This window comes from Brachycentrus maculatus, unplaced genomic scaffold, assembly GCF_059751285.1.
Source record: "Brachycentrus maculatus isolate JH-2025_06_01 unplaced genomic scaffold, ASM5975128v1 h1tg000378l, whole genome shotgun sequence".
Lineage (NCBI taxonomy): Eukaryota > Metazoa > Arthropoda > Insecta > Trichoptera > Brachycentridae > Brachycentrus > Brachycentrus maculatus.
The window spans coordinates 128,949-152,320 of NW_028281127.1; the positions used below are offsets into that span (position 1 = coordinate 128,949).

General features: G+C 31.0%; 1 protein-coding gene across 17 annotated transcripts in view; it reads left to right on the plus strand.

Annotated features, from left to right (window-relative positions):
* The window catches only part of LOC148303202 (CUGBP Elav-like family member 1-A), a 243,821-nt gene that overhangs the window by 64,726 nt on the left and 155,723 nt on the right, over window positions 1-23,372 (plus strand). For 6 of the 17 annotated variants that reach the window (XM_088270295.1, XM_088270298.1, XM_088270288.1 and 3 more), the window contains exon 1: window positions 5,870-6,331. The exons of 5 other annotated variants lie outside the window; for them this stretch is intronic. Coding sequence is in view for 1 of the 12 variants with exons in the window: in XM_088270300.1 (XP_088126426.1) it covers window positions 6,532-6,560 (29 nt within the window). In the remaining 11 variants the exon portion in view is untranslated. Of the gene's footprint in view, window positions 1-5,850; window positions 6,561-23,372 lie in introns of those variants that run through there. 6 more of the 17 variants (XM_088270292.1, XM_088270289.1, XM_088270291.1 and 3 more) reach the window with 5 other exon arrangements.

Below are 23,372 nucleotides of genomic sequence, written 5' to 3' on the forward strand. Positions count from 1 at the left end.
TTAAAATACAATATTTAACAATAATATTACAAAAAGCTAATTGAGAATACTTCATTATTCTTGAAATCAGCCGTTTTTACCACAAAACTTTCGGCACTCATTTAAAATGTATTTAAATTTTATGCTTTGATTTTAAAAATTATTTTCAAAAACGTTATACGATATTTTATTTAAATGCAGCCAGTTTGTTGGGTGTGCGGGTGCGTGTTTCACAATCGTTAGGGACTCTTAACCGCAGATGACATTTACTATTAAGCGTACGACTGCCTCTAAATTGTAATAATATACCCTTAATTACACGCTGTTACTGCAAATGATTCGAATCACTGATGAAATAAAATTTCAGTTCTCATTAATAAAATCGTTTCAAACTATTTCAGTCACATTTTGATTTACTCCTTTTAAACAATCTTTTTAACCTGCGAAATTGTGATAATGATAACCTTTACGAGTTATTTTTTTAATATCTCATCAAAGATGAACAAGAATATGGAAGTCTGGGCATTTACGGGGCTGACGACCGTCATAGGCTGGTTTAAGTGATCACTTTACACACGTGTAACATTTACCAATTCTACCCATTATTGACAACCACACTTCTCAAATTCTTGGAAGTGCTATATATATATATATGAACCAATTTAGAAACCTTGTTCTTGAATCACTAGAACTTCACTAGAGACATCTATTGGTGAGATATAAAGAAGCTTTTTAGTAAACAGAAACTCTTATATTAGTATGTGAGGTCCGAATCTTGGATTATAATCATACACACACGCCAGAAAATACCATTTTCATTTTTATTATTAAGCTTACAATTTGACCAGATAATTTATTTACAACATTTTGAGTGTGTCCAAATACTTGTTCAAATACTTAACGAGTTATATTTCTCCACATTATAAAACATAATTATATTATATCAATAATTCCTTTGTTCGTGTCAACACACTGATCAATTTTTTTTTCTTGAATCGTCATTTTACTATGTCATCGTCGAAGGTTAGGTTTAGGCGTTAAAGTTAAGACATTAAAAAGCACTAATTTCTCTTAGGTTTTATGATAAAACACTATTCATGTATGTACCTTATGTATACTATAGAGTGCGCGTTTAATTCAGGAGTTTTATCTATTTAAGAGTTCAATTGTTAATATAAAGAATTCATTGTGAACTTCAATAAATCGTGTCTTCCAGTTATTTTTTCTATCGATGTCCGATGACCTCAAATAAACATATCTATGCATATCATCCCTCGCGACTATTGTTACATGAAATACGTATGAGGACATTAATGTGGATGAAGCGAAGATTGTTTGCAAAAGCAGATTGAGGTGGCGTTTTATTCTCTCTGCATACCCCTGCGAGGAAGTGGCGTGATGGTTTAATAGTTTTTTTAGTTGGACTTTTTTAAAGCGTTTTAGAATCTTGAAATCAAAATATGTTCCTATAATTAGAGAAAATCCAGATTTGGACACACTCAAAATGTTGTAAAAAAATATGTTTCACTAGGTTAATACCATTTTTTATTAAAATCTGTTGTTTCTTTTGTGCATTCCGAATCATTTTCAAACATTCGGTGTTTGAATATGAAAAGCATCGAAACGCAATAATAGCATCGAAATCAATATATTTTATGATTTGTGGTATTTACTATGTAAAACTTTAATTTAAAATCGATAAATATTACCTCAAAATGTCTGTTAAATCAGTAAATTAAATAAATGTTACTTTTTTGTATTTATGGATAGTTATTATACCTCAAAAGTATTATACCTGTTTTTTTTCAGAAATTATTAAGTAAAACTTAAATTAAAAATAGATGGATATTACCACAAAGTGATTGCCGACTCAATTGTAAGCATGAAGTTACTTAGTATGTACGAATAGTCTGCATCCTTGTTTATTTTCTTCATTTTCCAGTGATGGTTTTCGCCAAGAATCAAAGTTTTTGATGGATAGATAAACACTGCCCAGACTGCGTAATGAGTGCAACCTTAAGTGGGGACCGGCTTAAGATTATGACATTCACCCCGTCCGCTCGAAACGATTCAATGATTCCTCCGTCCAGGCAACTTTGGTCACGTCGTTTGGGGGTTAATCCCCTGCCGACGACTCGAGGGGGTCATACCTACCCTCCACCCTATTCGGAACTACCCCTCTGTGTAAGTATTCACCTCCCCCGGCCGCACTTTAACGATTCACCGCTCGTAGCTGTTTCTGGAGTGGTACTGCAGTCCTTTATACCGGGACCGGAGGAATAGCTATTGACACTTCTCTCATTCAGACGTACAAAAGAGACGTACCTCTGAGGTGACAGTAACAGATTTTTGTTTCATTTTCTCCCTACATGCTCGCGCCGATTTTATATTTTACTCTGAAAATACGAAGCGCCGTCGGAAAACTCCTAATCGACACGGAATACGTTGAATTTTATTTTTCCGTCAATCTGAAATAAACGTGGATACGTTTAACAGAAAAATGGTCCGCAATTCATTTTTAATGGGCTTTTACAGCTTTTAAAAATAGAAATACTCGTAAATGTTAACAACTGTACGAACATCTTTTTATTTTTAATTGATTTAGTCTCTTATTTTTACCTCCCAGGTTCTAGAAATTGAACAACATTTTTAATATGTTTTAAACTTTGTTCACAAATTTCATTAATTGATTCAGCAGAAACTTTGTGGTATTATCTATCCATTTTTAATTTGAGTTTTAAGTAAATACCACTATTTCACACAGCTATGTTTTATCACTGAATTATTCAAATTGAAATGTCAACATAGATGAAAAAAAACATGGTAGTCTGGGTGTTTACAAAGCTTACGACCTAAATATTTCGGAAAGAATCTCACATACATATCATGGAGGTCTCTGCTAAAGATGATGCCGATAACTCGCACGCGAAAAGAGGATATATTTAAGCATAAATATAACTTTCGATATTTGAGTAGTATCGTTGTAAATCATGAGTAGAAATTTTATATTTCCACCTGTATAAAGTGATTACTTAAACTAGCCTATGGCAGATTGTTAAGGTAGTGAATACAAACCCAGACTTCTTTATTACTTTTCATTGTAGAAATTACCTATTAAAGTAATAATATGTTATATGCGACTTATGTATGTCATATTAAAAAAAATCTTTGGTTATATGACTTTATAAAAAATAAAAATAAATATTAAAAACAAAGATTTAGATACACTCAAAATAATGTGTAAGATAAAAAAAAATCATAACATTCATTAATTTTTTTTATTCACAGGTTAAATAAGTTAAACTATTCCATGTTTGTATATTGGTCTGGTGTGTCGAATATCCTCGAAACATGATAGCGAAATAACGTGCAGAGTAACGGGACACCAGAGTGCATGACGTCACAGCCATTTTTCCACCCTCACGAACTTCCGGTTGGCGAGAATTAACGCATTGTCCCTTCCGGTCTGCACTCTGATCTAGTTACCATTTTACTCCCCGTATTTCGCTTTGGTTTACTCTTAGATTATCCCAATTATCTCTGAGCACTGGAGTGAAAAAAACACTCTGTGTGTGTTATAGAAGCAAATTTGATCAGTGAAAATTATAATTACTGATATATCATTTTGAATAAAGGTTTGAAAACTTTTAGAAAATTTTAAAAAAAAATCCAGTTTCTAAATAGTTTAGACAAATAAAACAATACGAATAATATCTATAATATTGGATAATAAATCTCGTTCAACCCTTCCGCAAGCAAAAAAAATCATTTTCAATGTTTTTTTTGCTTGCGGAAGTATCTCAACATATGTAAATTAACTTACTAATAAACTAATAATCACGCCGCTTCCCCGCAGGGGTAGACAGACTGAATACAACGTCACACCCCTCTGTCTTTGCAAACATTTTTCACCTCTTTCACGTTCATATATCTCCTCATCATCTCAACATGTAGTAGATAAAGAAGAATATGGAATATTATAAGTATTTAAAGTTGTACTCTCTGTTAAATCATTTACCTTTTTTTATTTATTTTTAAAAATGATAATAATATTAGTATGTATATAACCACTAACCGAGATTTTTGTTTACCGATTTTGAGAGGTACCCGTCTCTTCGTCAGGACAATCACTACAATAGCATGCAAACAATACTACGTGTCACTACCATACCACTTTTAAGTGCGTAAGTATCACTTTCAAGTGTATCAGTATCTAATAGATTAATGCACTGTTATCTTAGTCAGCCATTTGCAATTGTATTCTTTCAGTGATGTGCTTTTTTGATATAGTTGACGAAAAATATTTTCTTTTTTCATTATAATCCATTTTCACTTTTCTCTACTCTACTAAATATTGATAAAAAATATTTTGTGCATTAAAAGCTTTTATTTTGTGGTTTGGTAATAAAACACTCTCCTTATCATTCATCGTTCACTTTGTGTAATACCACATAAAAACATTACTTCATGACTACCGGTTTCGGAACAACCATTTCATCATCAGCTTGTGGCTCACCTGATGATGGAATGGTTTTTCCGAAACTGGTAGTATTTAAGTTGTGTTTTTAAGTGGTATTCTATTTACAAAATGAACAGTGAATGATAAGGAAAGTATTGTAATGATTCTATTCAAACATTATTCTATTGTTAATATCCTATTAATAAATTGTCAGTTCAAAATTCCTTTACATCCCATAGCTAAAACAAAACGTGCAATTTTTTACCGATTATAACGTATTATGTACAAGCACGTGTTCTATTGTGAAAAAAAATGTCTAGAGAATTTATCTATGCTTAAATTAAGAAATTGTAATGGGTCTTTTGTTTCGTCTATCTTGTTTTGTAAACTGAGCCAAATACCATTTTCCTTTTTTTTTCAATTTGACGTCTCTTTTTTTAAATTTCAGAATTCTTTGTTTCATATAAATAACTTTTCTAAAATAACCTTTTCATTGAAAACTAAAATATATTTTACATAATTCTTTCACTTTCTAAATCATTATTTCATCTAAGGAATTCCATTTTAATTTAAGTGATAATTAATTAATTTAACTACATTTGAATGCCTTTATATTATATATATCGATTTTTTTATTGTGATGTTTTTATGACAAGATTGCATAAAAATTTTCTTATACCCTTAACTTCAGCAAGAACCTAGAGATAATTGTTTTTTTTAATGAAATCAATAGAATTCTTGTGAATATTTTTTTTTCTTGAGGATCTTTAATTATTAGTAATATAATTCATCAAACGAACGTTGATCAACTCCTTATCAGAATCCTTAATTTTATTTTCTTCTTCATTTGATCAAACTTCAATCATACTTTAGAAATCTTACTTTGTTGATAATAAATAAAACATTTTAAAATATGTAACCATAACCAAAAATAATGCTTTTATAATTTTCAAAATGACCTACTTTCTTTATAAAAATAATATCCCGAACTTGCATTGCAAGTAATATCATTATCATAAAGTTAACAGTTCCAAATTGTATGGAAAAATATGACTTTAACTGTATAATTATGTCTACGAAAAAAATCGTATTGGGCTTTTAGAAATATGTCGATTTATTTGACATAAAAGAAACAAAAATAAAAAAAATACTGTTCAAATACATAAACAATCGGCTTAATGACAAAGAATTCTTGCAACGCGTATGCCAAACGGATTCCGGTCCCGAATTAACGCTGATTAATATCCGTCCCAAATGAAGAAATCCCGAAATTGATTCGATGCCGAATCCCAAAAATAAATAATTCGCCCCCTGATCGGTCACATTCATTATGCAAACGCGTTTAACACTTTGGAGCCGGCCGCGGGGCGCCTCCGCCACCTGTCGCATGGGGCGCGTGCGCCGCCCGCCGCGACACCGCTCCGGCCGCTCAGTCCTAGCGCGGACGCCGTGCGAAGCGCACGCCCACGCGTCGTCCAATTTCCAAGCCGATTTTCCCGCGAGTGCGACCGTCTTTTGTTGACTTTCGTCGGGGGTTGTCTTGGACCGCGTCTCGAACCGCTGATCGTTATCCCCACGTGTCAAGCGTACTCCCATCGGGGACGGTGTGTAATTTGACACGACATATCCAATGTTTTATTTTCGGAATAATCAATTAGGAAAAAAAATGATTTCTTCACATTAATAAACGAAAAAAATAATCACGCTTTATTACCACAAAATAAATATATTTTCCCTTTCTTTTGTTAATTTTTCATTTTCCGTATTACTGGAAAAAGTGACCCTACAGAAGCAATTTTAACATTTAATTTTCGAAAAGTGCCGTACCGAAAATAAAATTAATTTTCAGGACAATTTTATAAAAAAGTGCTCAAAGGAATACAAGTTTTAAAAGTAAATAAATCAACGAGTTTCTTAATTTTAAGATACCGAATAACATTATAAGATATCTTTATATTAAGAAAATAAATAATAATAAAACATGTTGTACGTTTCCCCGACACAGCTGTTAACCTGTGAAGTGTTATTTTGATGAAAATGATGTAAGTGGACTAGCGAAGAATTCCTACAAGGGTATTTGTTATCAGCCGACCATGTTAGATAAGAGATCGAGTGATTTAAGGTATTTAATTAAATGTTTGTGCGATTGATGTTTCTTTGATTTTAAAGCATTCGATGGTACTATTCCCAAAGGCTCTTCACGAACACATTCAAAGCTCGTTTCACACGTCGTTTACGCTTAACCGTGTGTTTTATCAAAACTAACTGGTTTTAACAAAAATGATAAAATTTATTCATTCGCATTATCAACTTGCTGAATGTTTCATTTTCAAAATAACGTATGTATTTTAATTTTTTAATATGTTTCTGTATTATTTTAAAACTTGAATTTTTGGATTAGTATATTTTTTTAATAAAAATATAAATATCCGATTTTAAAATCTCCAATCATATGTTTCTTTCAGTTAAGTAAACATGGAAACGAGATATTATACAAATTGCTTTTTGATGATTCCGTGGTTTTATTTGAATGCTGTAATAATAAAAATATATTTCACATCGAATGGATATTATTCCAGTCCCCGAGTAAGTTTTATTTTCCAGGATATACGTCACTTCTGACAGTTTTATCAGCTTGACTTTGGCCGTCATCCAAATGAAAACAATTGTACCTTCTTTTTCAGAAACTGAAAAGCTTTTCAGATTTTGTGTGTTTTATTTTGAATGTTTTATTGTTTTGTTTTGACGGAAAATCTGACTGTGATGGACATTTCTGTATTTTTTGCAGAGCGCTTGCCGCAAACAATTATTCGTAAAATTTACAAAAAAAAAAATATATTTAAAAGCATGTACGCAGGATTTTATCGTGCGGCAAAATATTTTGCAAATATTGTAATCTGACTATTTACAAATCATCTGGTATCTTTTGTTTTTATTTTTATATTTTAATGGCAAAACCACTGAGTAATGTTTGTATTAATTATCAAGTTTCAACTTCGTGTTCCGATAACTACACAACTACACGAAATTTAGAAGCGAATAATAATTGTTTCCGTTTGAGTTTCGATACTACTGTCTACTTGGCATATTCCGCTAAACAATACAAAGTGCAATAAACAGTTGGGGATATGCTGGCGTACTCTGGAAACTAACTTAACGAGTACAGCAAATAAACTAACTTACATCCTAAAACGTGTTCAGTGCATTTATCATCGAAATAAAATGTTTGCACTAAGTTCTAATCCGGCTGGAACCAACAATTAATACGTTCCGTAACATTTGGATATTTAAATATGTTGTGAAACATATTTTTGTTTTAGAAAATGATCTTAAAATCTATTTCAATTACGAATATTAATTTCTAATAATGTGTATGAGAAACGAACATGAAAATCTTTTTTTAGCCCCTACGGAATATAATAAAAATCTTCACATGATATTTACTGTTATTATTTCGTTACAATTTGAATCCTTAATATATATCCTGTTTGTTTTCACAAAATAATACATGTAATCTTTATATATCGCTCACTCCTTTCAAGAACGTCATAGATCAAAATACTTGATTTTTCAGGAGAACGTTTTTAAAGTTTCAAAATATAACACAATGTATTAAAAATAAATATCAAGCCACTTATTGAACTTTTTACTGTACAACATATCTTTTTAGGTTAACCCAAAGATTTTTTCTCGATTCGAAAAATATTCAGTATATTTAAAAAATAATTAAACAATACCTTTTCTTCAAAATGCAAAAACAACACTTTCTGCCCTGTAGCGGGTAAATATTAAGTAAAAAATATGCTTTTTTTGCTGAGATATAGTACATTTTCTGGGCATTCCGAAAACATGTACAACTGAAAATTGACGATTTTTGATTTATGACGTTCTTGAAAGGAGTGAGCGATATGTAATTTATATATTTGAATATCATATGTTTCAAAAGATATAATGTTTTGAATTACAAAGGATTATAAAAGCTAAGATTTCGATTTAATTGGATTTTGTTTTGCTTAAAAAAATACAAATATGATACATTATGATTTTAAATAAAATTTTAATTAAGCTGAATTTAAAGTAAATGAAAATACTTTTTTAGATGCGCTTTTGACACTGTCAATCTGTGTTAAAATAAATAAAATCCTTTTTTACATATGTTTATGATATATATGTAAAATATAAAGATATCTAAATGTTTTCGTTGAATTGTCTATAACAATAAAATTTTGGTTGCTTTAAATCCATTAAATATAAATATGTCAAGGCTATGGGCCATGACCACTTAGAAAATCGTTCTATCCATCTAATTCCAGAAACGTACGTTTATACAAAGTGCCATATAAAATTTGATTCTTCGTACAACTCCAAGCAAACGTAAAAGCTTAAATAAAACTATTCGATTTTTATAAGCATGTTAGTAGTTTTACTCTAAGCTTTTAAATTGTAATCATCATTATAAAAAAAAACTGATAGTTGATTGTCATAACAGGCGTGTTTTAGTACAATACATAAATTTTTATTGTATTTTAAACAAAACAGAAATGACGACTCGATTTCTATAGGTTTATCTTTACTCCATCATAATATAAGAAAAAAATATTTTTATCTCCATCCGCACCACACGGTACAGCATCTGTTATAATAAAGCTTTAGTAAGTAAAGGAGTTCAAGACGGAGAGTTACAGCTTGAAAGGAAAGAAAATGGAGGAAGAATAGTAAGAAGGATAAATAAAATAGCAGCAATGACTAGGCCGCTCAAAATTACTCATAAAAATACACCAAAATTGAAGTTTATAAGGCCCCAGTACTCAAAAAAGCTTGTGTAAACTGATATGTAGGATTGCAAAGGGTAAATTTATTAAACTGAGATTTTTACGCATAATAATCCTCAAGGTTTCTCTTAATGAAAATGTTCACACCTCAATACCTCTCACCGTTCTTTTGCGACATGTTAGCACAATATTACACACTCTCTCTCCCGATAGTTAACATTTGTGGACACAAGTTCTAGTGCAAATACTACAAACGTTCGTATGGCGACTGAAGACTTAGCCAGTTTCCCGCCGCAACTAACAGAAGCGGATATTTGTTTTGAGAGAGTCAAACCCCCTTCACTTACCACCCATTACAGTGCTTGCACACAGAGGATACTTAATTTTCTCCCGTGTTTACATATAACCATTTAAGACCATGACTTACGTAAACACTCGTACCTAAAATCTCTATCCCAAAAGATTAAATCCATTAATATTTCCCCTAACGGATTTAATCTTAATACCTCACTCTATATAAGAAAAATGATTATTTCTGCCATATTTCATTATAAAATTATATTTATTTAACCGTTATTTTTTCAATAGACGTACTGTAATTTAAAAGTAATCCTGAAATACGAATACAGCTTTTGGTTGGTTTTCCCTTTTAAACCCTGTTTGCTTCCGTTCTCATTTGCTTGGTATAATATATCTGAGTAAGTGTGGTTCCTCGAGCGCCCGACGCGGCTGCTGAGAGAACCACGCTCCATCATTTATTTAATTTTCTCCGGACATTTACATCTCAAGTCTACAATTTTTTGCTCATCTATAAATATTGTGATTGGTGTTAACTTGAAATGGTTAAAAGTTATAATTTTATAAAGGTTAGCTGTTAACTGATGAAAGTGCATCAATAATATCATTGCGTCGTTCAATATAGCAATGCTGGTCTAAACGGTGTAGTGTATTTCTAAGAATCTGTGCCGAATGAACACATGTGGCAAGTTGGCGTTAAAAAGTGCTTTGTGTTCGTCCCTTAAGGGTACTTTACGACCATAGTGTATTCATCCGAAACCCCTAACTTCTCGGGGATAAATGACTGCAATAAAAATGTGCAAAGATAATACCAATCTGAGAACATGTGCTTAAACGGTTAAATTTTATGAAATCGAACTACAAACTTAAATACCTTAATTGCGCCAGCTCCCATTAGTATGAAAGCGAAAGCGGAAAACCTCAAAGACAAAACCATCATGTCGGATCACGGAAAGGCGGCAAAAGAGGATAAATGTGAAGTCCCGTTTGAACTGCTAGTTTGGAAGTTGGAAGTTGGCCATCCACAATGACGAGGAGATCAACAAGCTGCCCTCCAGCGTGACGACCATCGCTCGGGAAGTCGGCCTGCCCAACACCTTGGCCATTCTGCAGCCCGCGGGATCAAGAGGAAGGCGTTTTAATTTGTCGGCTCATCTTTTCCCCGCTCCAGACTCGACAGCCCGAGATCGATTGACGACGTTTTAATCTATTTTTTTTATATCATAATCATCATCATCTTATTATTATTATTATTATCCATGTCTTTATAAGCGCCCTTGAGGTAGTATTTTACGAAAATGGCGCTATACAAATTATCCAAATTATTATTATTATTATTATAACTACCCTTTCAAGGGCTATTGGATTCGATAGGAACCTTCATCATCCCTAAAACAAAATAAATACAATAAGGGAATGAAACACACTAAAAAGAATTACTACAAATTCAACCCTTTTTATTTTTAATATATTTCTAGCACATCCTACCTCTATCCCACACGTTTTAAAAAAATGAAACCACGTATTTTTTTAGGGTTGCCTTATTTTGATAGAAAAATAACCTCAAAATATCTCTTATTAGAACTTTAACTTTAATTTATATTATTTTAATGTTAAAAACAGACACTTAAATTGAAGTAACATTTGTTTTAAAATGTCCTAAATTGTCTCCAAAATGGCATAACCTTTTCTTTACCTACGTTTATAATGAAACATATATAAATTCAACGAACATGATTTTTACTTTTTTAATAAAACTTTTGATAATTGCTAATAGTTGAGATCTCGTTCATAGCTCTAAAACGTCACTGACATAAAATTTTAGCTCTGAATGGAATATTGTTAACCACAAAACTCTCATATCTTCCAAGTTCTGATGAGATCGTCTTAATAGCAGATATAATATCCAATTTCAAACAACTCGCTCATTAGATTTACAACAGTCGCTTACACGAGCCGTTTAATACTCGAACGCCTTTATTCACTAACGCCACAAATCCCGCTTAATATTGCAGTTGGCTCCACGCGGGTTTTAATTAATGTTTATATTATACTACGGCGGAGAGTCGCTGCGCGAGACCCGTAGCGTCGCGACGCCCGCGGTGCCTTGCTCTATATACTGAACACACTATGTCTGTTGAATCTATCAACGGAGGTCATCAATCGCTATTTGAATTTACAACACGTTTACAAGAGTTTAAATGTCATCCCTTGGTTATATTTAACCCTCAAAATCACCAAACAAGTGATTTCAATATTTTCATTATTTTGAAACAGAGATCTCGTTAAATTTTATTAGTATTTTACAAAAGTGATTATTCTATATATCTTAAAGTTATTTGAGCAATATCAATATATGTCTATCATTTTAGGTCATCAATTATTTCCAATCCCTTATACAATCGTGCGGATCGTTTTCATAACCTAAATCTTTGATCTCTCAGTGAATTTTGTAAATTTTGTTGAAAATTTGGGAACCAATCGTTTTATTTATCGGAAATTTATTAAATTTAAAACGTATTTCAATCAAACCATAATTAAATGAGTATAACCTTAAAGTATTTTTTCATTCAGTTGGTAAAAATTATGAAAATAATACTATAAATATGGTTTTAAAGGCACGCGGATCTGTACCCGTAGTCCCATTAGATGTGTAAAAACATTAATATTTGAACACAGTTGGCATGTTTTTTATCCATTTGTTATAAATGTTTTTATTTTTTTTATTTATGGCATTGTTATCTGGAACGTTGTAATATTTGTAAAAGCAAACACGCGAATCGGCGGTATTTTGAATTCCTGGTTATGTACAGTTTATCATTCTTTTGAAGTATGGTTATACTTTATTAAATTCAAATGCTATTATAAGTACAAAACTTGTATTTGAATCGTTTTTAATCATCCGTTATTGATTTTGGTACACCGATTTTATGAATACAATTTTCTATAAATAATATATATTCGCTGCCTAGGCTGAGAATATGACTCCCGCAATCCGGCTTGTATTTTTTGTAAGATTATTATATATTTAATATTTAGTAGTATGTACTTGAAAAAATAAATTTTCGTGCATCTGTGTCTAAATAATACAAATATATTGTTTTTGAAACTAACACATATTTACAATACGATGAAAAAAGAAACCATTAAATTATGGCTAAATTTTATTATCATATTTATCTTCTATTAAATTATAACCATTACTTAAATCATTCAATAAATAATACTAATTTATATGAAGATAAATCCGCATAGTGATATGCCTTAGATCCTTTTGCTAAGGCTTATAATCACGGATTACTAAGTAGGGACGTCCCTTATATCGAGTAATATAAATTTCCTTAAAACAAAGGCGTCACCGTCATGAAACGAGTATTAATTTGGACGTCTGACAATTTGTATAACGTTTATAACTCGCATTGCTCCTTTAACTGTCTGCTTGATTTATTTTAATTAGTTTAATGACTCTCACTTTGCGCATACTCGACAGGAGACAGAACGTGCCATGTCTCATTACCGAGTGTGCTTTACGAATTGGCCATAAAACTTAGGTATGGCGCGGGTTACTGGGGCAATCTATAGTACCATCGGCCTTTTTTTTAGCTATCGAAGAGTTGTTATCTGTAATAAGTGGTATTGAAAATTTAAGCCATATTAAGTCGTTGAAAAATGAGAATAATCTTATTTTATTTTCAATAAAACTAGTCGAGTAACTATTTCGAGTTATTACTTTCCGCTATGACAAATATGCATAATTATATTTTTTTATTAACTGTTGATTCTTGTCACCTTGTTGAAATAAACAAAAAAATTGTTTGAATTATTCCTATATATGAGTACATATTTCATCATTTGCTTATACACAAGATGGTTTTGAAAACTTAAGTAATTAAAATGTACTTTTTATAGTATCCTTAAAAATAATTGCTGTAATAATTCTACAGAGCCACAACAGCAATGCATTAAATGCTCAATATTAATCTGAAATCGCGAAAATTATCCCCAAAAACATATTTACATTTGAGAATATTAAAAAGTATAAGTTTTTCCCTTTTTAAATTAAATTGAATTGGATTGCTTAATTTTTTGAATTTGCATGTTTTTTTCATTTCTCGAAAAATGAACCGACTAAATTTTCGATCGTCCTTAAAAAACTTACGGCGTTGGAAGTAATCTTTGAACTAGCAAACAACATCCAGAAATGAGATTTTAAAGCCAAAATAAAATTTATAAAATAATCTACATTCTAATATAAGTTATTTCTCTTTCGAAACCACTTTATATATATTAACGAAGTTTCAGCTTTGACATATTTAAAATAGTAAATTTTTACGCAAGATGATTCTTTGTTTTTCAAAAATATATTTACAAAATAAATTAAATGAATAATCCTTAATTTAACGTCTCCAACACAATTGTATTTTTTTTTATATAATAATAAAATAAGATTTTACAAGACACAAATTGACTTTTAAAAACACAAAATTATATTAATTCTTTTGAAAACTGGATTTTAATTAAAATCTTCGTTTCTCTTTTCACTTTACAATGCTTTTATACATTCGTCTTTGAAAGTCTTTTTTTGTACTGTCAAGTAATAATCTGATCATTTTATATTCAGTACACGCGTCTTGAAATACGACAGAATGACGAATTGATATCACTGGTTGTTATTGGGAAAAGTATTTGCATCCCCCACGTGTATCAGAATACCTCCGGTTTTCAAATCAGAAATCAATAAGGTAACATATACGTACATATACATATGTATATATACTTCTACATTCAAATGTAGTGCAATAATTTACCCTTCGTGCCATGTTTAATATATGTTTGTTTCTTGTATCATTCCTTTGTTCTTGTTACCTTAAAAAAGACCCTAGCATGAATTTCTCTGGTTTATTCGTTGTAATAGGTACCTACTCAAGAATTATGAATAGCGCAATGCTAACTAACTCCGAAACTTCCAAGAGGCTTAACTTTGTTTAAGTTCTTGCCCATGAACTACACAGAACTAATATATCTTTCCCAATTTCACTTTAGTGCAGGATTAATTATTATGGAAGACACAGAGAGTTTACTAAGTAATGAACTAGAGCGTTCGCTGTAATTATTAATTTTGCTTTAATTATTTCATAAATTGCTTCTCTTTTAGAAGCCAACTTTTGGTGAGGCAAGTATTTGTCGGGTTGAGTGCATTTCATGTTATTGTGTAATTATATGCACGTTGCGCATGCATGTATCATCTTTACTCGTATAGTGATACAACATATAGTGTAGACAGATAGATATCGTAGAAATAGGAAGATAGATGTATATTTTGAATGTAGTCAACAAAAATTTTATAAGAACAGTGTACTTAAAAATGATTTATTTTCCATTTTGTTTTTAAATTTTAATATGTCAAATGTAAGATTTCAGCGCATTTCACCCTCAAAGATGCATTGTAATATGCACGAGTCGTTTGAATTTTTTATATTGAAGATATAATTAAATAAAATGACTTGGTTTACCGAAATGAAATTTCAGTTAAAGAAAATAGCTTTAATTCTTTCTACATCCGTCATTCATGAGTGAGAATGGCGATTGCTGCTTTCTTTAGACAAGACCTTCCTGTGGGTGATCTCTCTTCAACTGGCATCTGCCAACGATGTCTCCATCAAGTCTGAATCTGATATCGACACCTAGTGCATTGTCTCCTGTGCGACCTTATACTCTTGACTTATGGTATTCTTTTTACTAAGTTTCCTGACTGTATTTGTTCCAAAAAATCTAGAAGTCCCTTATTTGACATATTTCATTCCAACACATTACAGCACTATTTCAATGTTAAGTTCTTAAAAATCTACGAGCTTTTCTTCTTCTGAAAATCCTAAGCTTTCATTGTCAGTATATTTCCAAGGGTTCAATTTTTGTTCCTCTCATTTTCTCACTGTATATGTAATATACTCCACACCATACATGAATGTCGAGATTATCAATGTTTAGCCTTTTTTTATATCGTGTTTTTTTCCATGTTTAACATTATTACTCAAAAGTTTATCGAACATAAAATATTTATTTTATTTAGATTAAAATATGAAACCTACAGAAAATAATTGTTATTTTATTTAATCTGGATAATAACCTATGTAATTTTGTTTGTATCCATCTTTTTTATTGCAATACTATAAATTTTTATAATTTTTTTTTTAATTCATATTAATTTGGGTTATAATGTTATGGAAGAGAATAATAAATTTTACATGAGAAGTGCTTACAATTAAGTTGGTAAACGTAAAAATAAATTGATTCAAATTTTTACATTTTAATTCGGGAAACTTTTTAATTCGGTTAAAGATTTACATTTCTTTTCCATGTCACGTTTACGAAAGACTTAAATCCGGTAAATACATACATATATTTTTTTAAAGGCCTAGATAACATTTTTGTTTGCCTCCGTGGTGTTTTGGTAAGCGTGTTAAGGTACCGTGCTGGAAGTCCTGAGTTTGATTCCCAGGGGGGGAGTTGAAAATAAATATTACTGATTTTACACTTTAATATTTATTCTGTATTACCCTGGACTGGTACGTAAAGCGTAGGGCTGATCAATTTTCCTTCATGTAAGTAACGATCAAAATAACACTATGTCAAAACGGTACAGTTCCCTATGCACCATCGGGTGTGAATAAGGGTTAGAGAGCTAATATTATTTCGTTGCTTGGTAATAAACCAAAATTATAAAGTTAACGTCACAAGTTGTAAAGACAATTACAGCAAGAAAGGAGGCTCGTAAAATAATTACGTATCTCTTATCTTTTACGATGCAACATTTATCTTCTTATCATGTAAAAGAGATCGTTACAAGTTGAATAATCGCCGCCTTCACGATAGTTTCTAACTACATCAATTCCGTTTCTGGTCGTTATTTACAATACGTTTGCCTCTCGCCCCATATAATTTACTCCTTCCTGACTACCCGCTGAGGCATGTTTACAAGTTTCCCTGAGAACATCCAGAAAGGCTTTAAATGGCCTACGAAGGGGGTGGATTGTTTTCCTATCTTGCAAAACTATTAATAGGTCCAATTCATACAGAATCTTGAGATAACTATCTTGTTTTTATTTGTCTTTCTACTCCACTACCGCCTCAATATCTAATAGGAGATACACAAAGCTTAGTTTTAATTCAACATCTTCTTCAATCTACTTTACAGAGTTTGTATATCATTCGCCAATCTATCTTTTTTTCTCGTGGGTTCATAACTTCTCAGTTTAATGATGAAATTTATTGCATGTGGTAGTTTAATGATGATAAGAAAGTAAATATGTACTTCATTCTCTTATCCAATCGTGATAAAGTACATTAAATTTTTGTTATATTTTATATATTTTTATTTCAATAAAAGCAAAATGCTTTATCTCGCATATCAGTCAACATAACAAGGTGAGTAAAATAAGTTTTATAAAAATAAATTATAAACCCTTTCAGAAATCGAACCGTAATAACTCAAATGTAATGTTTCAGCACTATTAAAGCTGAAAGTAAAGTAAGTGAAATCAATCGAATCATAACCGAGTATAGTACTGACGTAATACCATAAAAAACCAGATCTAATTTTGTCAGCACTGCTTTTAGCTGACTACATAATTTCGGGAAGATAAATATATTTACCCTTTTTATATATTTATATATGTATTCTATCCATCTTTTTCCCCTTTAGTGCTGACATTGCGGCATTAGGTCCTCGAAGGTGATTTATGTAAGATTTCAGCAAAACGACCGGATTTTCCTTCGCCTGAAACAAAACAAACGCTGACAGTAGAACCTCCTCGGAAACCTTTCACTTTCCCCTCCACCCTTCCCAACCTAACCTGAAATAATATCAACTCATTTGTTTTACATCCCTGCGTATGTGGGGATAGAGGGACCTACCGAATACGCAGCATGTAGAGCGGGCGCGTCACATGTAGGAAATATCCAATATTTTTCAATTGATTTTTCGCGTAAAGTGATTTGGCCATACATTTTGTTAGGATTCGCGGAATTCCTTTTTTCCATCTAGATTGTACGCCATACCTTTTTTTGACTCAGCTCTATTGGTTTAATCAACTGAAAAATTCTTTCTTATTGGACTTGGAATATGAAATTATACTTAAAACATATTGACGTTTTGTGAAAAACGTCAACCTTTTTTATTATTGTCGTTATGTTTCATGTATTTTATGTTTATGTTTCTTTTTTTCAAATTATAAAGAGCCTACACGTGGATATTTGTACCGGAGCCATACTTAAAAGGTCAAAGAGCAGCATGCGGCTCCGGAGCCACACTTTTCCGACCCATGAACTACATGATTACATTTTTCTTGCATAATGAAAATAAAGTGTTCTTATAAATAAAGTATTTTCATAACATCATTCAATATATTTTTGTATTTTTCACAATTTTTTTCTGGTCATTAACATTTTTTTAATAAACTCAATTAATTATTCTTACTAAAGTAAACTATTATTTTCTTTGTTTATAAAACGTTTATTGTATTTAGTTTACAAAATAAAGTAAATCTAGGCTGAATTTATTTTATCCCATTGTTACTTCTGTGCATTGTTCTTTATCAGACATTGCAATACAATCAATTCAACTGATATAAATTTTATGCTTGCGTTCGGTTTACACAAATGTATTTTTGTAGTGATAATAGCTCGTTCATACAGCTTCGCTTAATTAATATGTATTGGTTGTTGAAGACAACAATATTGACAGTTTAAACGGTCGTCAAAAATGTACCTAATGAATCCAAAATATTTAGGTTTGTGCAAACAGCTATTTTGGTATATTAGAATATTGTGGTTGAGCTCACATTATTTACTTTAACGAATTCAAATTATTATTTGAGTTATAATTTTTTAGCCTCTTGTAAACGCATATCAAATATTGTAATATGCTTTTTTATCAGTCAAACATACTATTTTCATCGGTAGTGATGATAAAAGTGAATGTTCACTAAGATATTACGTATTTTTGCAATTTATATACATTTGAATCCATGTGGGATCGAATAAAAATAAAAATTAATAAAAATTCAGATCATATACATATATTGTGAATGAATTCATCGTTTTTTAAAGGTACAAAGGCTAAAGAAATATATATTATTAGATTAAAACCAATATTTTTAGCTTTTCCACTTTATTTTTATTAGACCAGCGACCGGGTTTCGTCGTTACAGACATCATCAGACTGGTAACGTCTGTATGTAAACTGGTGATGTCTGTAACGACGAAACCCGGTCGCTGGTCAAATAAAAATAAAGTGGAAAAGCTAAAAATATTGGTTTTAATCTAATAATATATTAAAAATGCAATTCCATCACGAAGTGTCAGTGGATAATATAAATCTATTAAAAAATATACATACATTTTATTTGTAAACCTATACAAAATTTTATTTAATACTTCGTAAAAAATATTCATATCGATTTCTTACGTAATCGTAAGATTGAATTCAATAAAATTATTTATCACAACTTTATTCGTGAAAATAATATTTTTTAAATATGTTGCACATTAATTTCCGTTTAAAATTACCAAATAAAATCCTTTTTGTAAGAATTTTAACACAATTCTCCATTACCAATATTGAATGTCAATTTTTCATGCGTCAGATGCATTAAATAATAAATTAAATAATACACCCTGATTTTTATGACAATTTCACTCCCTTTTGAGCACCAAAAAATGAGTTCCTCATTAATGCATTGCGCTCGCATGACATGTCAATAAGACACGTGTCCGCCAGGCGCACACACGTGATCTGTATCGATTGGTTTGCTTTATGCACGTAAACCAGACGACGACAGTCATCAGTTAAAAATAATAGTACCTACAACCCTAAAAGACCGCCCCTTCATTCGTGTTATTGAAATAATTCAGACGGAAATTTGTTTCTTTTAATTTGAAACGAAAAGCACCCTTCTATCCCAATTAGATTTTTATCTACCATTATACTTGTATTTTTTTACTTCCTCATTTATAAGCATCGCGGTTGTAACTATAAATTATAATGCAACATAAAAATTGATATTAATAAAGTAAAAATTGATAATATTTTTTCCCTGTAGTTCTTTTAAACCCTGCATTTGAAGGTAAATGAATTTCATTATGTCGAATGGATAAAAACTTAATAATATAGTTACGTGAATTTGCAGTTAGATAAATGCTTCAAATATTTTTTTTATATTGTCATTAATAAAAATAATTATAATTTATCTGGCTCGACTAGGCGGTGGGTGGAACACTATAAAAAGTCAGCTAGATTTTGTTAACGCAAAGTATTATACAAATATATCCGCCTCCGTAGTGTAATGGTCAGCACGCTCGGCTACCATTTTGAAGGTCCCAAGTTTAATTCCCAGAGGGGTTCAAATAAATACAAGTGATTTTTGCACTGTAATATTAATTCAATATTACCCTGGACTGGTACCTGAAGTGGAGGGCTGATCACCTTTCCTTCATGTGTAAACGATCGAGATAACACTGCGTTTATATGTCGCAGTGCCCTATGCACCAATGGGATGCAGATAAGGGTTTTATTATATACATTTATAAAATTGAATATTGAAATACTTAAGAAAACAACAAAACGTACAGTATATTTTAAAATCATTAATAATAAAATTACCATTATTTTAATAAAAAAGCGTTAATTTTTTTAAAAACATTTTATTAATGATAGACGCTTTTGATCAATAAAAATAAATGTAGTTAGTTTTAAATTATTTAATTGAATATGTTTGGTATTTACTGTATTTTTAAACATTATTGTCTATCGTTTTAGTTATACATACTATTAAAATTATTTTTTACTCCCTTATTTCAATTAAATGCATCTGGTTCAATTGATATTTTATGCATTAAAAATATTGGTTCCGTTACGCTGATTAACAAATAATAATCTGTTTAGTAACGCTAAAATCCATCTTTATTAAAATGAGTAATATTATATTTTCCACCCCTTGATTTTGATACGTTCGTCATGGACAGACGTGACTAACTGTGGTATTGAAAGGAGACCCGCCCCTCATTACTTTAGGGGATCGTTTATAAACAGGGATCCTTGCCTAGACGTTTTTATTTCAGTTCATGTAGGGTTACGATTTACTCGTGTTGCAATTAATCTTTACAAAACACACATCATGTTTTTGGTTAATTAGTTTAATAATAGTTGTTATATTTTCGATCGTCTTGTTTAGAAAATTTTATTGCTTATCTTAAAAAATGGAAAGAAAACATATAATTTCATATTTAAAACCTAGCTTGAAAAATACTTGAAAGTGGTCAGGTTAGGAGTCGTAATAATCGGCGGGTATGTATGAAGAGATGCATGAACGTGGAAGAGGCAAAGAATGTTTGCAAAAACAGAGTACTCTCTGCCTACCCCTGCGGGGAAGCGGCGTGATGGTTAGTTAGTTAGTTTTTAAAACCCAGCTTTATGGATAAAGTTTATGCACAATTAAAAAAATATTTCTCACTCATAATATAAATAATCTTTGTCATATAGATTTTTTTAAATTGATTTTCATAAATATAAGTTATCGAATGGTAAAAAATTAATTCTGATGAATTTATGAACCATATAATCACTAAATATTTAGCTAACTTTTTATCTTCAAAAATATGTTCGGTATATGTGATGCGTAAACATTACATGTAATGTAATGATTTTAAATTACCAAAAGTAATTTTTACGAATTTAAGCGTAGTTTCGTCAAATTTAATAATAATAAAAAAGGCTTGTTTGTGGTGTGTACCATTTGAGTACTTTATATTTTAATTGTGTAATGCCGTGTAATATTTGAAGTGTTGAAACGTGATGATGGAATCTTTTTACAAATTTAGTTACATATAACATAATACAACATATTGTAATTTTATTCTATTTTTACGTCACAAAAATCCCTTTCACGGTCCATTTCGTTTTTCATTAAAATAAAAGTCGCGCATTGTTTGGTTGATGACAAAAATTAAATATAATGAAACAAAGCTGTAGGTATTTACCGTTAGACTTACATTATGAATAACCCTCGTGTAAAATAACCCCTACCACACGCCCTGGCACCACGTGACATCCCCCTCCCACCCTCTCCCCCCCACCACCTACGCCATCCAAGTCTAGTGCCGAACGCTGGTTCGGGCATAAACAAAAGAGAAGTCCTCTTACCGCAGTACAATATTTTTCCTGGGGTGCTTTGGAATATTCAAATCCTTTTTTGGTGAATAACCACGTGGTGCATTGTTCATTTAGTTGTACTTAAATATTATTATTTACATATGAATTAAGAATGAATGAGATTAGTACAATGGGTTTCCGACATGAATGGGTTAACTTTACGGGTGATAAAATACATCAAACCGGTGGCTTTTGTACCTGATAATTAAAAAGATGCTCTGTTTTTGCTGTTTTCTCAGTCATTCCGTCTTCTTTTGCGGAGTTTTCTGTGATTTTCTCACTATTAAGACGGATGCGTAGAAGTTGCCATGAATAAGCCACAGTTCACCATCCTACCTGATCCTCATGCAAAGTTATTCTGATCCTTTAACTAAATAAAATCATTTTTGTTCAATATAAGCAAGGGAAATAATAAATTCAACTTAATATTTAGTGTTGATGATAATTTATTAATGTTTTGTGATGATAAAAAATTATATATTTTATCCATAGCAGCAGTATTGATCAAAATATTTAAAAATATAAAAATTTATAAAGGCAGACAAACTTCGTTCCATTTCGAAAAAAAAAATCAACCGCGGAGTACGACAAAAGTATGAAATAAGTTTTTTTTAAACTTCACATGAATTACATATGTGTCATAAAGATATCAATCGTTTTTTAATCGCACCACAACTGACGGCGAGCAATTTGGAGTTCAATTTTTGAAACATTAAGGATATATTTTTGTGTTCAGCGTAGGTCACATCAAGAGTTTTACGTTAAAATAATATTATGAATATGTAAGGTAACCTTGATTTCTTTTAAGACCCCGATCAGGAGGTTATATTGAAATTCGTTATTTGTTTGTATGTTTATAAGGTTTCATTTTGAGTATCTTGAAATTTAGATAACACGTCATGAAAAAAGCGTTTTTAGTCGATGAGCAGTGTGGCCAAATTCAGAAAACTCTAATAAAATGTATGTGATACAAAATAAACACGATATTCAGTAACTTTCTCTCTCTCTCTTTCTCTCTCTCTCTCTCTCTCTCTCTCTCTCTCTGGTCTCAATCCTGTACAGCAACAAATCACATTTCCTTCACCATTCTGGTCTATTTTCCAAAACCCTCTTCAGCTCATCATACGTTGAGTAGCCCATAATATTCAGAAACAAAATATGATATATCCATTTTCATACTATCATAACTTTTTTGTATAAAAATATATTTATCTAGTTACTTATACTAATACTAAGGGAAATAATATACAATTATATAACATTTTAATTTTATTTATAAAATCAACGAGAAAAATTTGTCTCGTGAATTTACATCAACATTTTTTTTTACACCATTCACTACCACACAATTGCGCCAATGATTCCAATACATCTGAAGCATATCAGTTCACATCAGACTTCACGATGTTACCACCCAACCCTGCAAGTATCATTTTTTTGTATTTTGGTAACGCATTTACATATCCCATATATTTCTTTAGTATAAACTTAAATAGTAAATAAAGACGCATCATTTCACATTTTTTAACACATTTTCTATATTCGGCCCTGTTGGCGCGACAGTTTTATTACTTCTGCCATATTTTTGGATTGTAAACATGTGTCAATACAGACGTGTAAACCCTGTGAACAATGAATTTTCTTCGGTATTAGATTT